The following is a 23,252-nucleotide window of genomic DNA, read 5'->3' as shown; positions in this document are numbered from 1 at the left end:
TCCATTGAAAATGAAGAGAGATGTATAAGAGATGGCTGACCCTCAGTCATTTCCAATGTCATATAATCCCCGTTTCTACTCCGAGCTAGTCTCCTGCTGACCTTGTCAGTTCTTATCTTTGCAGCTTTGTGACTTCAGTGTGACTGAGTCTGTAGATCATGTCGGATGTAAAAGCCTGACCTGGTCTCTGTTGATGTTAATTGAGGTACACACTATCAGGAGTGAACAGAAGTCAGTGCATCTCCGAACCACAGGCACAGTTGAAGTTTACTGCACATCCACCAATGTCATTTATTGTATCCGTTGCTCCCGATCTGGTCTCCTCTACATTGGGGAGACTGGACACCTCGTCGCAGAGCGGTTTAAGAAACATCTCCGGGACACCCGCACCAATCAGCCACACCGCCCTGTGGCCCAACATTTCAACGACCCCCTCCCACTCTGCCGAGGACATGCAGGTCCTGCACCACCTCCACCGTCACTCCCTCACCACCCAACGCCTAGAGGAAGAACGCCTCATCTTCCGCCCTTCAACCACAGGGCATCAGTGACTTCACCAGTTTCCTCATTTCCCCTTCCCCCACCTCACCCCAGTTCCAACCTTCCAGCTCAGCACTGTCCTCATGACCTGTCCTACCTGCCAATCCCCCTTCCCACCTATCCATTCCACCCTCCCCTCTGACCTATCACCTCCATCCCCACCCCCATTCACCTATTGTACTCTTGGCTACCTTCTCCTCAGCTCCCCCTCCCCCCAACCTTCCTCTCATTTATCTCTCCACCCTGGAGGGTCCCTGCCTCTATTCCTGATGAAGAGCTTTTGCCCGAAACGTTGATTTTCCTGCTCCTCGGATGCTGCCTGACCTGCTGTGCTTTTCCAGCACCAATCTGATCTAGACTCCGGTTTCCAGCATCTGCAGTCCTCACTTTTGCTGCCTTGAAGTTTACTGCTTACTGATACATGACCTTTAGTCATAGCTTTTAGGAAAATAACATTACCACCCGGACAATCCAGAAAATAAAAAGCTTAACATTTGTAAAACGTTTGAGGACTATGGGTCCATATTCAATGGAGTTTAGAAGGATGGGGGAAGGGGGTGATCTAATAGAAGCTTACAGATTACTGAATGGCCTGGACAGAGTGGATGTTGGGAAGCTGTTTCCATTGGTGGGAGAAACTAGGGCCCGAAGGCACAACCTTCAAGTAAAAGGAAGATCTTTTAGAATGGAGATAAGGAGAAACTTCTTCAGCCAGAGAGTGGGGAAACTATGAAACTCACTGTCACAGGAAGCTGTGGAGGACTGGTCATTGAATAGATTTAAGGCTGAGATAGTAGATAGGTTCTTGATTGTCAAAGGGATAAAGAGTTATGGGGAGAAAGTGGGAGAATGGGGTTGAGAAACTTATCAGCCCTGATTGAATGGTGGAGCAGGCTCGATGGGCTGAATGGCCTAACTTCTGCTCCTATACCTTATGGTGTTATGGTGTTATGTCTAAGATGGCAATGGAATCGGCCTCTGAGTCCAGTGTTTGTCCATTTCTTCTGCTTTTCTTTTCATTTCTTTTTTATTTCTCTCTCAGTTTTTATTCTGTTTTCTTTTACTTACCTCTGGGTGAAGAGCTCAGTCGCGGTGATGGTGAGTAGGACCAGTGGCACGGGTCAGTGATGATGGTGTTGGAGGTGGGTTTGGGTTCCTGGCAGCTTCTGCATTGTGGAGGCAGTTTCAGGGCTGGCTCATGGTAGCTACAGCGGAGGCCAGCCTGGTGTCCCCGACGGTATCTGCATCTGGCACAAATTTCACAGGGATGGCGGGTTGGAGTCTGGTACGAGATCCGGCAGTGCCAGCAGCGGCTGCGTTGGCGAGGTGGGCCCTGAGTGGACTCACGGTGATGGTGGTGGGGGTGAGTTTGGGACGGTGCAGTAGCCGGTGGCATTGGTGGCATCTGCATTGGCGAGGTCCATCGAGGACTCAGTGACGAGGGGGTCAGTGGAGGGGATGGCACTGAAGAGTGGCCAGCTTGCCTCCCCTGGGCAACACAGTGAAGGAGAATCGTTCCTGGCCACTAGCCCCATGGCCCATGACGGAGCACACAACAGGAAGGACTGTCAAGGTGAACACTTGTTCATAATCTCTTCACTTTTCTGCCTTTATATTCCATGTTTTTGTTGTGGTTCTGTTCGCCGAGCTGGGAATTTGTGTTGCAGACGTTTCGTCCCCTGTCTAGGTGACATCCTCAGTGCTTGGGAGCCTCCTGTGAAGCGCTTCTGTGATCTTTCCTCCAGCATTTATAGTGGTTTGTCTCTGCCGCTTCCGGTTGTCAGTTCCAGCTGTCCGCTGTAGTGGCTGGTATATTGGGTCCAGGTCGATGTGCTTATTGATTGAATCTGTGGGTGAGTGGACCCAATATACCAACCACTACAGCGGACAGCTGGAACTGACAACCGGAAGCGGCAAAGACAAACCACTATAAATGCTGGAGGAAAGATCACAGAAGTGCTTCACAGGAGGCTCCCAAGCACTGAGGATGTCACCTGGACAGGGGACGAAACGTCTGCAACACAAATTCCCAGCTCGGCGAACAGAACCACAACAACGAGCACCCGAGCTACAAATCTTCTCCCAAACTTTGAATTCCATGTTTTGGTTACTTTTCTGTGTTTTAAGATGGCGCTGAAGAGTGAGGACACTATACAACACCTTTCACACATTTTGTCAAAAGATACGCGTGACAATAAATAAATTAAATCTCAAATATCAATGACCAAGTTTTGTCCAGGTCCTTTTTTCCAACTTTTAAAAACTGTCTGCTTTTAAAAAAAACTGAACATTTAAAAGTATGACTACTTCAAAGTTATTTCTGCAGTAGAAATGGTCAATGAATTCAATGTGTCTTTGAAACATAATAAATCAGACATTGAATTTTAGAATAGAATGGATTCTAAATAAATGATATAGAAGGCCATTCAATCCAGTGCCTGTGAACTGACCCTTTCAAAATCCAATTTGTTAATCCCACTCCATTGTTCTTTTACCCTTCTTCTCTCCTTTAAGGCATCATCTAATTTGATCTGAATTCTACTATTAGAACCTATTTCCAGCATTCTATCAGACAGTAAAGTCTAATCACTGACTGGGTGAAAATGGTTTTCCTCATGCTGTTTTATTAGTTTATGCTTCTCATTATCAAAATATCAGCAATCAGAAACAGTTTTTCTTAACTGCGCCAAAATTCTCCAGCACTTTCAACACATCCAATAAATCTCCTTTGTGTCTTCTCTCCTCTAAATAGAACAACCTTTCTCGAGGTTATCCATGTAACTGTAATCCCACATTGCCATAATCTCTGTCCAAAAGCATTCAAGTGCTTCATTTGATCCAGGCTTGGAGACAAAGCTCCACCTGAGGCTCCAATCGGAGTTATATAGGTTTAGCACATCACCCCAGTCTTGGCTTCCTCTACAAACCTGAAGATCCCATAAACTGTGTACACATACAAACATGTATAATTTATTAACTGCATCCCTAGGGTGGGCGATTTCAACACTAGGAGGCATATTTTTAATCTGAGAGGAGAAAGATTTTAAAAAGGTATATGGGGCAATTTTTTTTTTACGCAGAGTGGTCCATGTGTGGAATGAACTTCCAGAGTAAGTGGTCAATGCAGGTAAGAACATGAATAAGAAATGTTTCAAGGGATAGGGGCCAAGCACAGGCAGCTGGGGCTAGTTTAGTTAGGGAACATGGTCAGCGTGAGCTGATCAGACCATGAGCTTTAATATTCTCTGACTCTATAACATACATATACTGATTTATAAAATATAGATGTGATCTAAATCTAATTAGATGCAGTTATTCTTGTAGCTGAGGCCCAGGTGAGGGCTGGTTACCATGGTATAGGACGCAGTAAATACTGTAGTAGAACAGATCAGCTAGAGCACTCAGGTAGTTGAGGTCAAACACCTGTTGGATACAGAGTAAAGCCCACACTACATTTTCTTCCTAGGACAGATACAATATAGGGTTACAGACAAATTAAAGCTAACACTACTCATTTAAATTGAAATTAGAGCTCGCTCCACACTGTCGCCATCAAACACTCCCAGGTCAGGAATAGCATGGGGTTACTTACAGAGTAAGTGTGGGATTAGATACAGAGTAACACTCCCTCCACACTGTCCTTATCAAACACTTCCAGAACAGGGACAGTGTGGGATTAGATACAGAGTAACACTCCCTCCACACTGTCCTTATCAAACACTCCCAGGACAGGGACAGTGTGAGTTTAGATACAGAGTAACACTCGCTCCACACTGTCCTTATCAAACACTCCCAGGACAGGAACAGTGTGGGGTTAGATACAGAGTAACACTTGCTCCACACTGTCCTTATCAAAAACTCGCAGGACAGGGACAGTGTGATTAGATTTTTTTTAGATTAGATTAGATTACATTACAGTGTGGAAACAGGCCCTTCGGCCCAACAAGTCCACACCGACCCGCCGAATCAAAACCCACCCATACCCCTACATTTACCCCTGACTTAATACTACGGGCAATTTAGTACGGCCAATTCACCTGACCCTGCACATCTTTGGACTGTGGGAGGAAACCGGAGCACCCGGAGGAAACCCACGCAGATACAGGGAGAATGTGCAAACTTCACACAGTCAGTCGCCTGAGGCGGGGATTGAACCCAGGTCTCAGGCGCTGTGAGACAGCAGTGCTAACCAATGTGCCACCGTGCCACCCACTCCCAGGACAGGGACAGTGTGGGGTTAGTTACAGAGTAACACTCTCTCCACACTGTCGTTATCAAACACTCCCAGGACAGGGACAGTGTGGGGTTAGTTATAGAGTAACACTCTCTCCACACTGTCCTTATCAAACCCTCCCAGAACAGGGACAGTGTGGGGTTAGATACAGAGTAACACTCCCTTCACACTGTCCTTATCAAACACTCCCAGGACAGGGACAGTGTGGGGTTAGTTATAGAGTAACACTCTCTCCACACTGTCCTTATCAAATCCTCCCAGAACAGGGACAGTGTGGGGTTAGATACAGAGTAACACCCCCTCCACACTGTCTTTATCAAACACTCCCAGGACAGGGACAGTGTGGGGTTAGATACAGATTAACACTCCCTCCACACTGTCCTTATCAAACACTCCCAGGACAGGGACAGTGTGGGGTTAGATACAGATTAACACTCTCTCCACACTGTCTTTATCAAAATCTCCAACGTCAGTGACAGTGTGGGGTTTGATACAGAGTAATACTCCCACCACACTGTCCTTATCAAAAACTCCCAGGACAGGTACAATGTGGGGTTAGATACAGAGTAACACTTCCTCCACAATGTCCTTATCAAACACTCCATGGACAGTGACAGTGTGGGGTTAGATACAGAGTAACACTCCCTCCACACTGTCCTTATCAAACACTCCCAGAACAGGGACAGTGTGGGGTTAGATACAGAGTAACACGCCCTTCACACTGTCCTTATCAAACACTCCCAGGACAGGGACAGTGTGGGACTAGATACAGAGTAACACTCCCTCCACACTGTCTTTATCAAACACTCCCAGGACAGGGACAGTGTGGGGTTAGATACAGATTAACACTCCCTCCACACTGTCCTTATCAAATAGCCCCAGGACAGGCACATTGTGGGGTTAGATACAGAGTAACACTCCCTTCACACTGTCATTATCAAACACTCCCAAGACAAGGACAGTGTGGGTTTAGATACAGAGGAACACTCCCTCCACACTGTCCTTATCAAACTTTCCCAGGACAGGTACAGTGTGGGGTTAGATACAGAGTAACACTCCCTCCACACTGTACTTATCAAACACTCCCAGAACAGGTACAGTGTGGGGTTAGATACAGAGTAACACTCCCTCCACACTGTCCTTATCAAACATGTCAAAGGACAGGGACTGTGTGGGGTTTGATAAAGAGTAACACTCCCTCCACACTATCCTTATCAAACACTCCCAGAACAGGGACAGTGTGGGGTTAGATACAGAGTAACACTCCCTCCACACTGTCCTTATCGAACACTCCCAGGACAGGAACAGTGTGAGTTTAGATACAGAGTAACACTCGCTCCACACTGTCCTTATCAAAAACTCCCAGGACAGGGACAGTGTGGGGTTAGATACAGAGTAACACTCTCTCCACACTGTCGTTATCAAACACTCCCAGGACAGGGACAGTGTGGGGTTAGATACAGAGTAACACTCCCTCCACACTGTCCTTATCAAACACTCCAACGACAGGGACGGTGTGGGGTTAGATACAGAGTAACACTCCTTCCACACTGTACTTATCAAACACTCCTGGGACAGGGACAGTGTGGGGTTAGATACAGAGTAACACTCCCTCCACACTGTCCTTATCAAACACTCCCAGAACAGGTACAATGTGGGGTTCGATACAGAGTAACACTCGCTCCACACTGTCCTTATCAAACACTCCCAGAACAGGGACAGTGTGGGGTTAGATACAGAGTAACACTCCCTTCACATTGTCCTTATAAAGCACTCCCAGGACATGGACAGTGTGGGGTTAGATACAGAGTAACACTCCCTCCACACTGTCCTTATCAAACACTCACAGGACAGGGACAGTGTGGGGTTAGATACAGAGTAACACTCCCTCCACACTGTCCTTATCAAACACTCCCAGAACAGGGACAGTGTGGGGTTAGATACAGATTAACACTCCCTCCACACTGTCCTTATAAAGCACTCCCAGAACAGGGACAGTGTGGGGTTAGATACAGAGTAACACTCCCTCCACACTGTCGTTATCAAACACTCCCAGGACAAGGACAGTGTGGGGTTAGTTACAGAGTAACAATCCCTCCACACTGTCGTTATCAAACACTCCCAGGACAGGGACAGTGTGGGACTAGATACAGAGTAACACTCCCTCCACACTGTCCTTATCAAACCCTCCCAGAACAGGGACAGTGTGGGGTTAGATACAGAGTAACACTCCCTTCACACTGTCCTTATCAAACACTCCCAGGACAGGGACAGTGTGGGACTAGATACAGAGTAACACTCCCTCCACACTGTCCTTATCAAACACTCCCAGGACAGGGACAGTGTGGGGTTAGATACAGAGTAACACTCCCTCCACACTGTCCTTATCAAACACTCCCAGGACAGGGACAGTGTGGGACTAGATACAGAGTAACACTCCCTCCACACTGTCCTTATCAAACCCTCCCAGAACAGGGACAGTGTGGGGTTAGATACAGAGTAACACTCCCTTCACATTGTCCTTATAAAGCACTCCCAGGACAGGGACAGTGTGGCGTTAGATACAGAGTAACACTCCCTCCACACTGTCCTTATCAAACACTCCCAGGACAGGGACAGTGTGGGGTTAGATACAGAGTAACACTCCCTCCACACTGTCCTTATCAAACACTCCCAGGACAGGGACAGTGTGGGACTAGATACAGAGTAACACTCCCTCCACACTGTCCTTATCAAACCCTCCCAGGGCAGGGACAATGTGGGGTTAGATACAGAGTAACACTCCCTTCACACTGTCCTTATAAAGCACTCCCAGGACAGGGACAGTGTGGGGTTAGATACAGAGTAACACTCCCTCCACACTATCCTTATCAAACACTCACAGGACAGGGACAGTGTGGGGTTAGATGCAGAGTAACACTCCCTCCACACTGTCCTTATCAAATAGCCCCAGGACAGGGACATTGTGGGGTTAGATACAGAGTAACACTCCCTTCACACTGTCATTATCAAACACTCCCAGGACAAGGACAGTGCGGGTTTAGATACAGAGTAACACTCCCTCCACACTGTCCTTATCAAACACTCCAACGACAGGGACGGTGTGGGGTTAGATACAGAGTAACACTCCTTCCACACTGTACTTATCAAACACTCCTGGGACAGGGACAGTGTGGGGTTAGATACAGAGTAACACTCCCTCCACACTGTACTTATCAAACACTCCCAGAACAGGTACAGTGTGGGGTTAGATACAGAGTAACACTCCCTCCACACTGTCCTTATCAAACATGTCAAAGGACAGGGACTGTGTGGGGTTTGATAAAGAGTAACACTCCCTCCACACTATCCTTATTAAACACTCCCAGAACAGGGACAGTGTGGGGTTAGATACAGAGTAACACTCCCTCCACACTGTCCTTATCGAACACTCCCAGGACAGGAACAGTGTGAGTTTAGATACAGAGTAACACTCGCTCCACACTGTCCTTATCAAAAACTCCCAGGACAGGGACAGTGTGGGGTTAGATACAGAGTAACACTCTCTCCACACTGTCGTTATCAAACACTCCAACGACAGGGACGGTGTGGGGTTAGATACAGAGTAACACTCCTTCCACACTGTACTTATCAAACACTCCTGGGACTGGGACAGTGTGGGGTTAGATACAGAGTAACACTCCCTCCACACTGTCCTTATCAAACACTCCCAGAACAGGTACAATGTGGGGTTCGATACAGAGTAACACTCGCTCCACACTGTCCTTATCAAACACTCCCAGAACAGGGACAGTGTGGGGTTAGATATAGAGTAACACTCCCTTCACACTGTCCTTATCAAGCACTCCCAGGACATGGACAGTGTGGGGTTAGATACAGAGTAACACTCCCTCCACACTGTCCTTATCAAACACTCACAGGACAGGGACAGTGTGGGGTTAGATACAGAGTAACACTCCCTCCACACTGTCCTTATCAAACACTCCCAGGACAGGGACAGTGTGGGGTTAGATACAGAGTATCACTCCCTCCACACTGTCCTCATCAAACACTCCCAGGACAGGGACAGTGTGTGGTTAGATACAGAGTAACACTCCCTCCACACTGTCCTTATAAAGCACTCCCAGGACAGGGACAGTGTGGGGTTAGATACAGAGTAACACTCCCTCCACACTGTCCTTATCAAACACTCCCAGAACAGGGAAAGTGTGGGGTTAGATACAGATTAACACTCCCTCCACACTGTCCTTATCAAACACTCCCAGGACAGGGACAGTGTTGGGTTAGATACAGAGTAACACTCCCTCCACACTGTCCTTATAAAGCACTCCCAGGACAGGGACAGTGTGGGGTTAGATACAGAGTAACACTCCCTCCACACTGTCCTTATCAAACACTCCCAGGGCAGGGACAATGTGGGGTTCGATACAGAGTAACACTCCCTTCACACTGTCCTTATAAAGCACTCCCAGGACAGGGACAGTGTGGGGTTAGATACAGAGTAACACTCCCTCCACACTGTCGTTATCAAACACTCCCAGGACAAGGACAGTGTGGGGTTAGTTACAGAGTAACAATCCCTCCACACTGTCGTTATCAAACACTCCCAGGACAGGGACAGTGTGGGACTAGATACAGAGTAACACTCCCTCCACACTGTCCTTATCAAACCCTCCCAGAACAGGGACAGTGTGGGGTTAGATACAGAGTAACACTCCCTTCACACTGTCCTTATCAAACACTCCCAGGACAGGGACAGTGTGGGACTAGATACAGAGTAACACTCCCTCCACACTGTCCTTATCAAACCCTCCCAGGACAGGGACAGTGTGGGGTTAGATACAGAGTAACACTCCCTCCACACTGTCCTTATCAAACACTCCCAGGACAGGGACAGTGTGGGACTAGATACAGAGTAACACTCCCTCCACACTGTCCTTATCAAACCCTCCCAGAACAGGGACAGTGTGGGGTTAGATACAGAGTAACACTCCCTTCACATTGTCCTTATAAAGCACTCCCAGGACAGGGACAGTGTGGCGTTAGATACAGAGTAACACTCCCTCCACACTGTCCTTATCAAACACTCCCAGGACAGGGACAGTGTGGGGTTAGATACAGAGTAACACTCCCTTCACACTGTCCTTATCAAACACTCCCAGGACAGGGACAGTGTGGGACTAGATACAGAGTAACACTCCCTCCACACTGTCCTTATCAAACCCTCCCAGGGCAGGGACAATGTGGGGTTAGATACAGAGTAACACTCCCTTCACACTGTCCTTATAAAGCACTCCCAGGACAGGGACAGTGTGGGGTTAGATACAGAGTAACACTCCCTCCACACTATCCTTATCAAACACTCACAGGACAGGGACAGTGTGGGGTTAGATGCAGAGTAACACTTCCTCCACACTGTCCTTATCAAATAGCCCCAGGACAGGGACATTGTGGGGTTAGATACAGAGTAACACTCCCTTCACACTGTCATTATCAAACACTCCCAGGACAAGGACAGTGCGGGTTTAGATACAGAGTAACACTCCCTCCACACTGTCCTTATCAAACACTCCAACGACAGGGACGGTGTGGGGTTAGATACAGAGTAACACTCCTTCCACCCTGTACTTATCAAACACTCCTGGGACAGGGACAGTGTGGGGTTAGATATAGAGTAACACTCCCTCCACACTGTCCTTATCAAACACTCCAACGACAGGGACGGTGTGGGGTTAGATACAGAGTAACACTCCTTCCACACTGTACTTATCAAACACTCCTGGGACAGGGACAGTGTGGGGTTAGATACAGAGTAACACTCCCTCCACACTGTCGTTATCAATCACGTCAAAGGACAGGGACAGTATGGGGTTAGATACAGATTAACACTCCCTCCACACTATCTTTATCAAACTTTCCCAGGACAGGGACAGTGTGGGGTTAGATACAGATTAACACTCTCTCCACACTGTCTTTATCAAAATCTCCAACGTCAGTGACAGTGTGGGGTTTGATACAGAGTAACACTCCCACCACACTGTCCTTATCAAAAACTCCAAGGATAGGGACAGTGTGGGGTTTGATACAGAGTAACACTCCCACCACACTGTCCTTATCAAAAACTCCAAGGATAGGGACAGTGTGGGGTTAGATACAGAGTAACACTCCCTCCACACTGTCCTTATCAAACACTCCCAGGACAGGGACAGTGTGGGGTTAGATACAGATTAACACTCCCTCCACACTGTCCTTATCAAACACTCCAACGACTGGGACAGTGTGGGGTTAGATACAGAGTAACACTCCCTTCTCACTGTCCTTATCAAACGCTCCCAGGATAGCGACAGTGTGTGGTTAGATACAGATTAACAACTTCTCCATACTCTCCTTATCAAACTCTCCAACGCCAGGGACACTGTGGTGTTAGATACAGTGTAACACACTCTCCACATTGTCCTTGTCAAACACTCCCAGACCAGGTACAGTGTGGCGTTAGATACAGAGTAACACTCCCTCCATACTGTCCTTATCAAACAGTCCGAGAACAGGTACAGAGTGGGGTTAGATACAGAGTAACACTCCCTCCACACTATCCTTATCAAACACTCCCAGGACAGGGACAGTGTGGGATCAAATACAGAGTAACACTCCCTCCACACTGTCCTTATCAAACACTCCCAGAACAGGGACAGTGTGGGGTTAGATAGAGATTAACACTCCCTCCACACTGTCCTAATCAAATACTCCAACGACAGGGACAGTGTGAGGTCAGATACAGAGTAACACTCCCTTCTCACTGTCCTTATCAAACACTCCCAGGACAGGGACAGTGTGGGGTTAGATACAGATTAACAACTTCTCCATACTCTCCTGATCAAACTCTCCAACGTCAGGGACACTGTGGTGTTAGATACAGTGTAACACAATCTCCACATTGTGGTGGGTGGCACGGTGGCACAGTGGTTAGCACTGCTGCCTCACAGCGCCTGAGACCCGGGTTCAATTCCCGCCTCAGGCGACTGACTGTGTGGAGTTTGCACGTTCTCCCCGTGTCTGCGTGGGTTTCCTCTGGGTGCTCCGGTTTCCTCCCACAGTCACAAAGATGTGCAGGGCCAGGTGAATTGGCCATACTAAATTGCCCGTAGTGTTAGGTAAGGGGTCAATGTAGGGGTATGGGTGGGTTGCGCTTCGGCGGGTCGGTGTGGACTTGTTGGGCAGAAGGGCCTGTTTCCACACTGTAATCTAATCTAATCTAAAAAAAAATACAGCACACTGTCCTGAACAAACACTCCCAGGACAGGTACAGTGTGGGGTTAGATACTGAGTAACACTCCCTCCACACTGTCCTTATCAAACACTCCCAGAACAGGTACAGTGTGGGGTTAGATACAGAGAAACACTCCCTGGACAGTGACAGTGTGGGATTAGATACAGAGTAACACTCCCTCCACACTGTCCTTATCAAACACTCCCAGAACAGGGACAGTGTGGGACTAGATACAGAGTAACACTCCCTTCACACTGTCCTTATCAAACACTCCCAGGACAGGGACAGTGTGGGGTTAGATCCAGAGTCACACTCGCTCCACACTATCCTTATCAAACACTCCCAGAACAGGGACAGTGTGGGTTCAGATACAGATTAACACTCCCTTCACACTGTCCTTATCAAACACTCCCAGGACAGGTACAATGTGGGGTTAGATACAGAGTAACACTCCCTCCACACTGTCCTTATCAAACACTCCCAGGACAGGGACAATGTGGGGTTAGACACAGAGTAACACTCCCTTCACACTGTCCTTATAAAGCACTCCCAGGACAGGGACAGTGTGGGGTTAGATACAGAGTAACACTCCCTCCACACTGTCCTTATCAAACACTCCAACGACAGGGACGGTGTGGGGTTAGATACAGAGTAACACTCCTTCCACACTGTACTTATCAAACACTCCTGGGACAGGGACAGTGTGGGGTTAGATACAGAGTAACACTCCCTCCACACTGTACTTATCAAACACTCCCAGAACAGGTACAGTGTGGGGTTAGATACAGAGTAACACTCCCTCCACACTGTCCTTATCAAACATGTCAAAGGACAGGGACTGTGTGGGGTTTGATAAAGAGTAACACTCCCTCCACACTATCCTTATTAAACACTCCCAGAACAGGGACAGTGTGGGGTTAGATACAGAGTAACACTCCCTCCACACTGTCCTTATCGAACACTCCCAGGACAGGAACAGTGTGAGTTTAGATACAGAGTAACACTCGCTCCACACTGTCCTTATCAAAAACTCCCAGGACAGGGACAGTGTGGGGTTAGATACAGAGTAACACTCCCTCCACACTGTCCTTATCAAACACTCACAGGACAGGGACAGTGTGGGGTTAGATACAGAGTAACACTCCCTCCACACTGTCCTTATCAAACACTCACAGGACAGGGACAGTGTGGGGTTAGATACAGAGTAACACTCCCTCCACACTGTCCTTATCAAACACTCCCAGGACAGGGACAGTGTGGGGTTAGATACAGAGTATCACTCCCTCCACACTGTCCTCATCAAACACTCCCAGGACAGGGACAGTGTGGGGTTAGATACAGAGTAACACTCCCTCCACACTGTCCTTATAAAGCACTCCCAGGACAGGGACAGTGTGGGGTTAGATACAGAGTAACACTCCCTCCACACTGTCCTTATCAAACACTCCCAGAACAGGGAAAGTGTGGGGTTAGATACAGATTAACACTCCCTCCACACTGTCCTTATCAAACACTCCCAGGACAGGGACAGTGTTGGGTTAGATACAGAGTAACACTCCCTCCACACTGTCCTTATAAAGCACTCCCAGGACAGGGACAGTGTGGGGTTAGATACAGAGTAACACTCCCTCCACACTGTCCTTATCAAACACTCCCAGGGCAGGGACAATGTGGGGTTCGATACAGAGTAACACTCCCTTCACACTGTCCTTATAAAGCACTCCCAGGACAGGGACAGTGTGGGGTTAGATACAGAGTAACACTCCCTCCACACTGTCGTTATCAAACACTCCCAGGACAAGGACAGTGTGGGGTTAGTTACAGAGTAACAATCCCTCCACACTGTCGTTATCAAACACTCCCAGGACAGGGACAGTGTGGGACTAGATACAGAGTAACACTCCCTCCACACTGTCCTTATCAAACCCTCCCAGAACAGGGACAGTGTGGGGTTAGATACAGAGTAACACTCCCTTCACACTGTCCTTATCAAACACTCCCAGGACAGGGACAGTGTGGGACTAGATACAGAGTAACACTCCCTCCACACTGTCCTTATCAAACCCTCCCAGGACAGGGACAGTGTGGGGTTAGATACAGAGTAACACTCCCTCCACACTGTCCTTATCAAACACTCCCAGGACAGGGACAGTGTGGGACTAGATACAGAGTAACACTCCCTCCACACTGTCCTTATCAAACCCTCCCAGAACAGGGACAGTGTGGGGTTAGATACAGAGTAACACTCCCTTCACATTGTCCTTATAAAGCACTCCCAGGACAGGGACAGTGTGGCGTTAGATACAGAGTAACACTCCCTCCACACTGTCCTTATCAAACACTCCCAGGACAGGGACAGTGTGGGGTTAGATACAGAGTAACACTCCCTTCACACTGTCCTTATCAAACACTCCCAGGACAGGGACAGTGTGGGACTAGATACAGAGTAACACTCCCTCCACACTGTCCTTATCAAACCCTCCCAGGGCAGGGACAATGTGGGGTTAGATACAGAGTAACACTCCCTTCACACTGTCCTTATAAAGCACTCCCAGGACAGGGACAGTGTGGGGTTAGATACAGAGTAACACTCCCTCCACACTATCCTTATCAAACACTCACAGGACAGGGACAGTGTGGGGTTAGATGCAGAGTAACACTTCCTCCACACTGTCCTTATCAAATAGCCCCAGGACAGGGACATTGTGGGGTTAGATACAGAGTAACACTCCCTTCACACTGTCATTATCAAACACTCCCAGGACAAGGACAGTGCGGGTTTAGATACAGAGTAACACTCCCTCCACACTGTCCTTATCAAACACTCCAACGACAGGGACGGTGTGGGGTTAGATACAGAGTAACACTCCTTCCACCCTGTACTTATCAAACACTCCTGGGACAGGGACAGTGTGGGGTTAGATATAGAGTAACACTCCCTCCACACTGTCCTTATCAAACACTCCAACGACAGGGACGGTGTGGGGTTAGATACAGAGTAACACTCCTTCCACACTGTACTTATCAAACACTCCTGGGACAGGGACAGTGTGGGGTTAGATACAGAGTAACACTCCCTCCACACTGTCGTTATCAATCACGTCAAAGGACAGGGACAGTATGGGGTTAGATACAGATTAACACTCCCTCCACACTATCTTTATCAAACTTTCCCAGGACAGGGACAGTGTGGGGTTAGATACAGATTAACACTCTCTCCACACTGTCTTTATCAAAATCTCCAACGTCAGTGACAGTGTGGGGTTTGATACAGAGTAACACTCCCACCACACTGTCCTTATCAAAAACTCCAAGGATAGGGACAGTGTGGGGTTTGATACAGAGTAACACTCCCACCACACTGTCCTTATCAAAAACTCCAAGGATAGGGACAGTGTGGGGTTAGATACAGAGTAACACTCCCTCCACACTGTCCTTATCAAACACTCCCAGGACAGGGACAGTGTGGGGTTAGATACAGATTAACACTCCCTCCACACTGTCCTTATCAAACACTCCAACGACTGGGACAGTGTGGGGTTAGATACAGAGTAACACTCCCTCCACACTGTCCTTATCAAACGCTCCCAGGATAGCGACAGTGTGTGGTTAGATACAGATTAACAACTTCTCCATACTCTCCTTATCAAACTCTCCAACGCCAGGGACACTGTGGTGTTAGATACAGTGTAACACACTCTCCACATTGTCCTTGTCAAACACTCCCAGACCAGGTACAGTGTGGCGTTAGATACAGAGTAACACTCCCTCCATACTGTCCTTATCAAACAGTCCGAGAACAGGTACAGAGTGGGGTTAGATACAGAGTAACACTCCCTCCACACTATCCTTATCAAACACTCCCAGGACAGGGACAGTGTGGGATCAAATACAGAGTAACACTCCCTCCACACTGTCCTTATCAAACACTCCCAGAACAGGGACAGTGTGGGGTTAGATAGAGATTAACACTCCCTCCACACTGTCCTAATCAAATACTCCAACGACAGGGACAGTGTGAGGTCAGATACAGAGTAACACTCCCTTCTCACTGTCCTTATCAAACACTCCCAGGACAGGGACAGTGTGGGGTTAGATACAGATTAACAACTTCTCCATACTCTCCTGATCAAACTCTCCAACGTCAGGGACACTGTGGTGTTAGATACAGTGTAACACAATCTCCACATTGTGGTGGGTGGCACGGTGGCACAGTGGTTAGCACTGCTGCCTCACAGCGCCTGAGACCCGGGTTCAATTCCCGCCTCAGGCGACTGACTGTGTGGAGTTTGCACGTTCTCCCCGTGTCTGCGTGGGTTTCCTCTGGGTGCTCCGGTTTCCTCCCACAGTCACAAAGATGTGCAGGGCCAGGTGAATTGGCCATACTAAATTGCCCGTAGTGTTAGGTAAGGGGTCAATGTAGGGGTATGGGTGGGTTGCGCTTCGGCGGGTCGGTGTGGACTTGTTGGGCAGAAGGGCCTGTTTCCACACTGTAATCTAATCTAATCTAAAAAAAAATACAGCACACTGTCCTGAACAAACACTCCCAGGACAGGTACAGTGTGGGGTTAGATACTGAGTAACACTCCCTCCACACTGTCCTTATCAAACACTCCCAGAACAGGTACAGTGTGGGGTTAGATACAGAGAAACACTCCCTGGACAGTGACAGTGTGGGATTAGATACAGAGTAACACTCCCTCCACACTGTCCTTATCAAACACTCCCAGAACAGGGACAGTGTGGGACTAGATACAGAGTAACACTCCCTTCACACTGTCCTTATCAAACACTCCCAGGACAGGGACAGTGTGGGGTTAGATCCAGAGTCACACTCGCTCCACACTATCCTTATCAAACACTCCCAGAACAGGGACAGTGTGGGTTCAGATACAGATTAACACTCCCTTCACACTGTCCTTATCAAACACTCCCAGGACAGGTACAATGTGGGGTTAGATACAGAGTAACACTCCCTCCACACTGTCCTTATCAAACACTCCCAGGACAGGGACAATGTGGGGTTAGACACAGAGTAACACTCCCTTCACACTGTCCTTATAAAGCACTCCCAGGACAGGGACAGTGTGGGGTTAGATACAGAGTAACACTCCCTCCACACTGTCCTTATCAAACACTCCAACGACTGGGACAGTGTGGGGCTAGATACAGAGTTACACTCCCTGCACACTGTCCTTATCAAATAGCCCCAGGACAGGGACATTGTGGGGTTAGATACAGAGTAACACACCCTTCACACTGTCATTATCAAATAGGCCCAGGACAGGGACATTGTGGGGTTAGATACAGAGTAACACTCCCTTCACAGTGTCATTATCAAACACTCCCAGGACAAGGACAGTGTGGGTTTAGATACAGAGTAACACTCCCTCCACACTGTCCTTATCAAACACTCCCAGGACAGGTACAGTGAGGGGTTAGATACAGAGTAACACTCCTTCCACACTGTACTTATCAAACATTGCCAGGACAGGTACAGTGTGGTGTTAGATACAGAGTAACACTCCCTCCACACTGTACTTATCAAACACTCCCAGAACAGGTACAGTGTAGGGTTAGATACAGAGTAACACTCCCTCCACACTATCCTAATCAAACACTCCCAGAACAGGGACAGTGTGGGGTTAGATACAGAGTAACACTCCTTCCACACTGCCCTTATCAAACTTTCCCAGGACAGGGACAGTGTGGGGTTAGATACAGAGTAACACTCCTTCCACACTGCCCTTATCAAACTTTCCAAGGACAGGGACAGTGTGGAGTTGGATACAGATTAACACTCCCTCCACACTGTCCTTAACAAAGACTCCAATGGCCGGGGTAATGTGGGGTTATATACGGAGTAACACTCCCTCCACACTGTCCTTAACAACACTCCCAGGACAAGGACAGTGTGGGCGTATATGCGGAGTAGCACTCCCTCCACACTGTCCAAATCAAACACTCCCAGGACAGGGACAGTGTGCGGTTAGATACAGAGTAACACTCCCTCCACACTGTCCTTATCAAACACTCCCAGCACAGGGACAGTGTGGGGTTAGATACAGAATAACACTCCCTTCACACTGTCCTTTTCAAAATCTCCAAGGCTAGGGACAGTGTGCAGTTAGATACAGAGTAACACTCCCTCCACACTGTCCTTATCAAACACTCCCAGGACAGGGACAGTGTGGGGTTAGATACAGATTAAGACCTCCCTCCACACTGTCCTTATCAAACACTCCCAGAACAGGGACAGTGTGGGGTTAGATACAGAGTAACACTCCCTTCACACTGTCCTTATAAAGCACTCCCAGGACATGGACAGTGTGGGGTTAGATACAGAGTAACACTCCCTTCACACTGTCCTTATATAGCACTCCCAGGACAGGGACAGTGTGGGGTTAGATACAGAGTAACACTCCCTCCACACTGTCCTTATCAAACACTCCCAGAACAGGGACAGTGTGGGGTTAGATACTGAGTAACACTCCCTCCACACTGTCCTTATCAAACACTCCTAGGACAGGGACAGTGTGGGGTTAGATACTGAGTAACACTCCCTCCACACTGTCCTTATCAAACACTCCCAGAACAGGTACAATGTGGGGTTCGATACAGAGTAACACTCGCTCCACACTGTCCTTATCAAATACTCCCAGAACAGGGACAGTGTGGGGTTAGATACAGAGTAACACTCCCTTCACACTGTCCTTATAAAGCACTCCCAGGACATGGACAGTGTGGGGTTAGATACAGAGTAACACTCCCTCCACACTGTCCTTATCAAACACTCACAGGACAGGGACAGTGTGGGGTTAGATACAGAGTAACACTCCCTCCACACTGTCCTTATCAAACACTCCCAGGTCAGGGACAGTGTGGGGTTAGATACAGAGTATCACTCCCTCCACACTGTCCTTATCAAACACTCCCAGGACAGGGACAGTGTGGGGTTAGATACAGAGTAACACTCCCTCCACACTGTCCTTATCAAACACTCCCAGAACAGGGACAGTGTGGGGTTAGATACAGAGTAACACTCCCTTCACACTGTCCTTATAAAGCACTCCCAGGTCAGGGACAGTGTGAGGTTAGCTACAGAGTAACACTCCCTCTACCCTGCCTTATCAAACACTCCCAGGACAGGGACAGTGTGTGGTTAGATACAGAGTAACACTCCCTCCACACTGTCGTTATCAAACACTCCCAGGACAAGGACAGTGTGGGGTTAGTTACAGAGTAACAATCCCTCCACACTGTCGTTATCAAACACTCCCAGGACAGGGACAGTGTGGGATTAGATACAGAGTAACACTCCCACCACACTGTCCTTATCAAACACTCCCAGGGCAGGGACAATGTGGGGTTAGATACTGAGTAACACTCCCTTCACACTGTCCTTATAAAGCACTCCCAGGACAGGGACAGTGTGGGGTTAGATACAGAGTAACACTCCCTCCATACTATCCTTATCAAACACTCACAGGACAGGGACAGTGTGGGGTTAGATGCAGAGTAACACTCCCTCCACACTGTCCTTATCAAACTTTCCCAGGACAGGGACAGTGTGGGGTTAGATACAGAGTAACACTCCCTCCACACTGTCTTTATCAAAATCTCCAACGTCAGTTACAGTGTGGGGTTTGATACAGAGTAACACTCCCACCACACTGTCCTTATCAAAAACTCCAAGGATAGGGACAGTGTGGGGTTAGATACAGAGTAACACTCTCTCCACACTGTCCTTATCAAACACTCCCAGGACTGGGACAGTGTGGGGTTAGATACAGAGTAACACTCTCTCCACACTGTCGGTATCAAACACTCCCAGGACAGGGACAGTGTGGGGTTAGTAACAGAGTAACACTCCCTCCACACTGTCCTTATCAAACACTCCCAGAACAGGTACAGTGTGGGGTTAGATACAGAGTAACACTCCCTCCACACTGTCCTTATCAAATACTCCAACGACAGGGACAGTGTGAGGTCAGATACAGAGTAACACTCCCTTCACACTGTCCTTATAAAGCACTCCCAGGACATGGACAGTGTGGGGTTAGATGCAGAGTAACACTCGCTCCACACTGTCCTTATAAAGCACTCCCAGGACAGGGACAGTGTGGGGTTAGATACAGAGTAACACTCCCTCCACACTATCCTTATCAAACACTCCCAGGACAGGGACAGTGTGGGGTTAGAAGCAGAGTAACACTCCCTCCACACTGTCCTTATCAAATAGCCCCAGGACAGGGACATTGTGGGGTTAGATACAGAGTAACACTCCCTTCACACTGTCATTATCAAACACTTCCAGGACACGGACAGTGTGGGTTTAGATACAGATTAACACTCCCTCCACACTGTCCTTATCAAACTTTCCCAGGACAGGGACAGTGTGGGGTTAGATACAGAGTAACACTCCCTTCACACTGTCCTTATAAAGCACTCCCAGGACATGGACAGTGTGGGGTTAGATGCAGAGTAACACTCGCTCCACACTGTCCTTATCAAAAACTCGCAGGACAGGGACAGTGTGATTAGATTTTTTTTAGATTAGATTAGATTAAATTACAGTGTGGAAACAGGCCCTTCGGCCCAACAAGTCCACACTGACCCGCCGAATCAAAACCCACCCATACCCCTACATTTACCCCTTACCTAACACTACGGGCAATTTAGTACGGCCAATTCACCAGACCCTGCACATCTTTGGACTGTGGGAGGAAACCGGAGCACCCGGAGGAAACCCACGCAGATACAGGGAGAATGTGCAAACTTCACACAGTCAGTCGCCTGAGGCGGGGATTGAACCCAGGTCTCCGGCGCTGTGAGGCAGCAGTGCTAACCACTGTGCCACCGTGCCGCCCACTCCCGGGACACGGACAGTGTGGGGTTAGTTACAGAGTAACACTCTCTCCACACTGTCGTTATCAAACACTCCCAGGACAGGGACAGTGTGGGGTTAGATACAGAGTAACACTCCCTCCACACTGTCCTTATCAAACACTCCAACGACAGGGACAGTGTGGGGTTAGATACAGAGTAACACTCCTTCCACACTGTACTTATCAAACACTCCCGGGACAGGTACAGTGTGGGGTTAGATACAGAGTAACACTCCTTCCACACTGTACTTATCAAACACTCCCAGGACAGGGACAGTGTGGGGTTAGATTCAGAGTAACACTCCTTCCACACTGTACTTATCAAACACTCCCAGGACAGGTACAGTGTGGGGTTACATACAGAGTAACACTCCTTCCACACTGTACTTATCAAACACTCCCTGGACAGGGACAGTGTGGGGTTAGATTCAGAGTAACACTCCCTCCACACTGTCGTTATCAATCACGTCAAAGGACAGGGACAGTGTGGGGTTAGTTACAGAGTAACACTCCCTCCACACTGTCCTTATCAAACACTCCCAGGACTGGGACAGTGTGGGATTAGATACAGAGTAACACTCCCTCCACACTGTCCTTATCAAATAGCCCCAGGACAGGGACATTGTGGGGTTAGATACAGAGTAACACTCCCTTCACACTGTCATTATCAAACACTCCCAGGACAGGGACAGTGTGGGGTTAGATACAGAGTAACACTCCCTCCACACTGTCCTTATCAAACACTCCCAGAACAGGGACAGTGTGGGGTTAGATACAGAGTAACACTCTCTCCACACTGTCCTTATCAAACACTCCCAGGACAGGGACAGTGTGGGGTTAGATACAGAGTAACACTCCCTCCACACTGTCCTTATCAAACACTCCCAGGACAGGGACAGTGTGGGGTTAGATACAGATTAACACTCCCTCCGCATTGTCCTTATCAAACACTCACAGGACAGGGACAGTGTGGGGTTAGATACAGATTAACACTCCCTCCACACTGTCCTTATCAAATACTCCAACGACAGGGACAGTGTGAGGTCAGATACAGAGTAACACTCCCTTCTCACTGTCCTTATCAAGCACTCCCAGGATAGGGACAGTGTGGGGTTAGATACAGAGTAACACTCCCTCCACACTGTCCTTATCAAACACTCCCAGGACAGGGACAGTGTGGGGTTAGTTACAGAGTAACACTCTCTCCACACTGTCGGTATCAAACACTCCCAGGACAGGGAAAGTGTGGGGTTAGTAACAGAGTAACACTCCCTCCACACTGTCCTTATCAAACACGCCCAGAACAGGTACAGTGTGGGGTTAGATACAGAGTAACACTCCCTCCACACTATCCTTATCAAACACTCCCAGGACAGGGACAGTGTGGGGTTAGAAGCAGAGTAACACTCCCTCCACACTGTCCTTATCAAATAGCCCCAGGACAGGGACATTGTGGGGTTAGATACAGAGTAACACTCCCTTCACACTGTCATTATCAAACACTTCCAGGACACGGACAGTGTGGGTTTAGATACAGATTAACACTCCCTCCACACTGTCCTTATCAAACTTTCCCAGGACAGGGACAGTGTGGGGTTAGATACAGAGTAACACTCCCTTCACACTGTCCTTATAAAGCACTCCCAGGACATGGACAGTGTGGGGTTAGATGCAGAGTAACACTCGCTCCACACTGTCCTTATCAAAAACTCGCAGGACAGGGACAGTGTGATTAGATTTTTTTTAGATTAGATTAGATTAAATTACAGTGTGGAAACAGGCCCTTCAGCCCAACAAGTCCACACTGACCCGCCGAATCAAAACCCACCCATACCCCTACATTTACCCCTTACCTAACACTACGGGCAATTTAGTACGGCCAATTCACCAGACCCTGCACATCTTTGGACTGTGGGAGGAAACCGGAGCACCCGGAGGAAACCCACGCAGATACAGGGAGAATGTGCAAACTTCACACAGTCAGTCGCCTGAGGCGGGGATTGAACCCAGGTCTCCGGCGCTGTGAGGCAGCAGTGCTAACCACTGTGCCACCGTGCCGCCCACTCCCGGGACACGGACAGTGTGGGGTTAGTTACAGAGTAACACTCTCTCCACACTGTCGTTATCAAACACTCCCAGGACAGGGACAGTGTGGGGTTAGATACAGAGTAACACTCCCTCCACACTGTCCTTATCAAACACTCCAACGACAGGGACAGTGTGGGGTTAGATACAGAGTAACACTCCTTCCACACTGTACTTATCAAACACTCCCGGGACAGGTACAGTGTGGGGTTAGATACAGAGTAACACTCCTTCCACA

The 23,252-nt window shown here is 48.4% G+C and overlaps 1 protein-coding gene across 1 annotated transcript in view; it reads left to right on the top strand.

Moving 5' to 3' along the window:
- The window catches only part of LOC148141822 (uncharacterized), a 28,290-nt gene that overhangs the window by 284 nt on the left and 4,754 nt on the right, over nucleotides 1-23,252 (top strand). The window contains exon 2 of the mRNA XM_087977609.1: nucleotides 1,806-1,866. Within this exon, the coding sequence (XP_087833735.1) occupies nucleotides 1,806-1,866 (61 nt within the window). The remainder of the gene's footprint in view (nucleotides 1-1,805; nucleotides 1,867-23,252) is intronic.

Source organism: Chiloscyllium plagiosum, unplaced genomic scaffold (genome assembly GCF_037043375.1).
Source record: "Chiloscyllium plagiosum isolate Xiang-an unplaced genomic scaffold, Cpla_swu_hap1 HiC_scaffold_32, whole genome shotgun sequence".
NCBI classification, from domain to species: domain Eukaryota; kingdom Metazoa; phylum Chordata; class Chondrichthyes; order Orectolobiformes; family Hemiscylliidae; genus Chiloscyllium; species Chiloscyllium plagiosum.
This window is presented reverse-complemented; position numbering and strand designations above follow the sequence as displayed.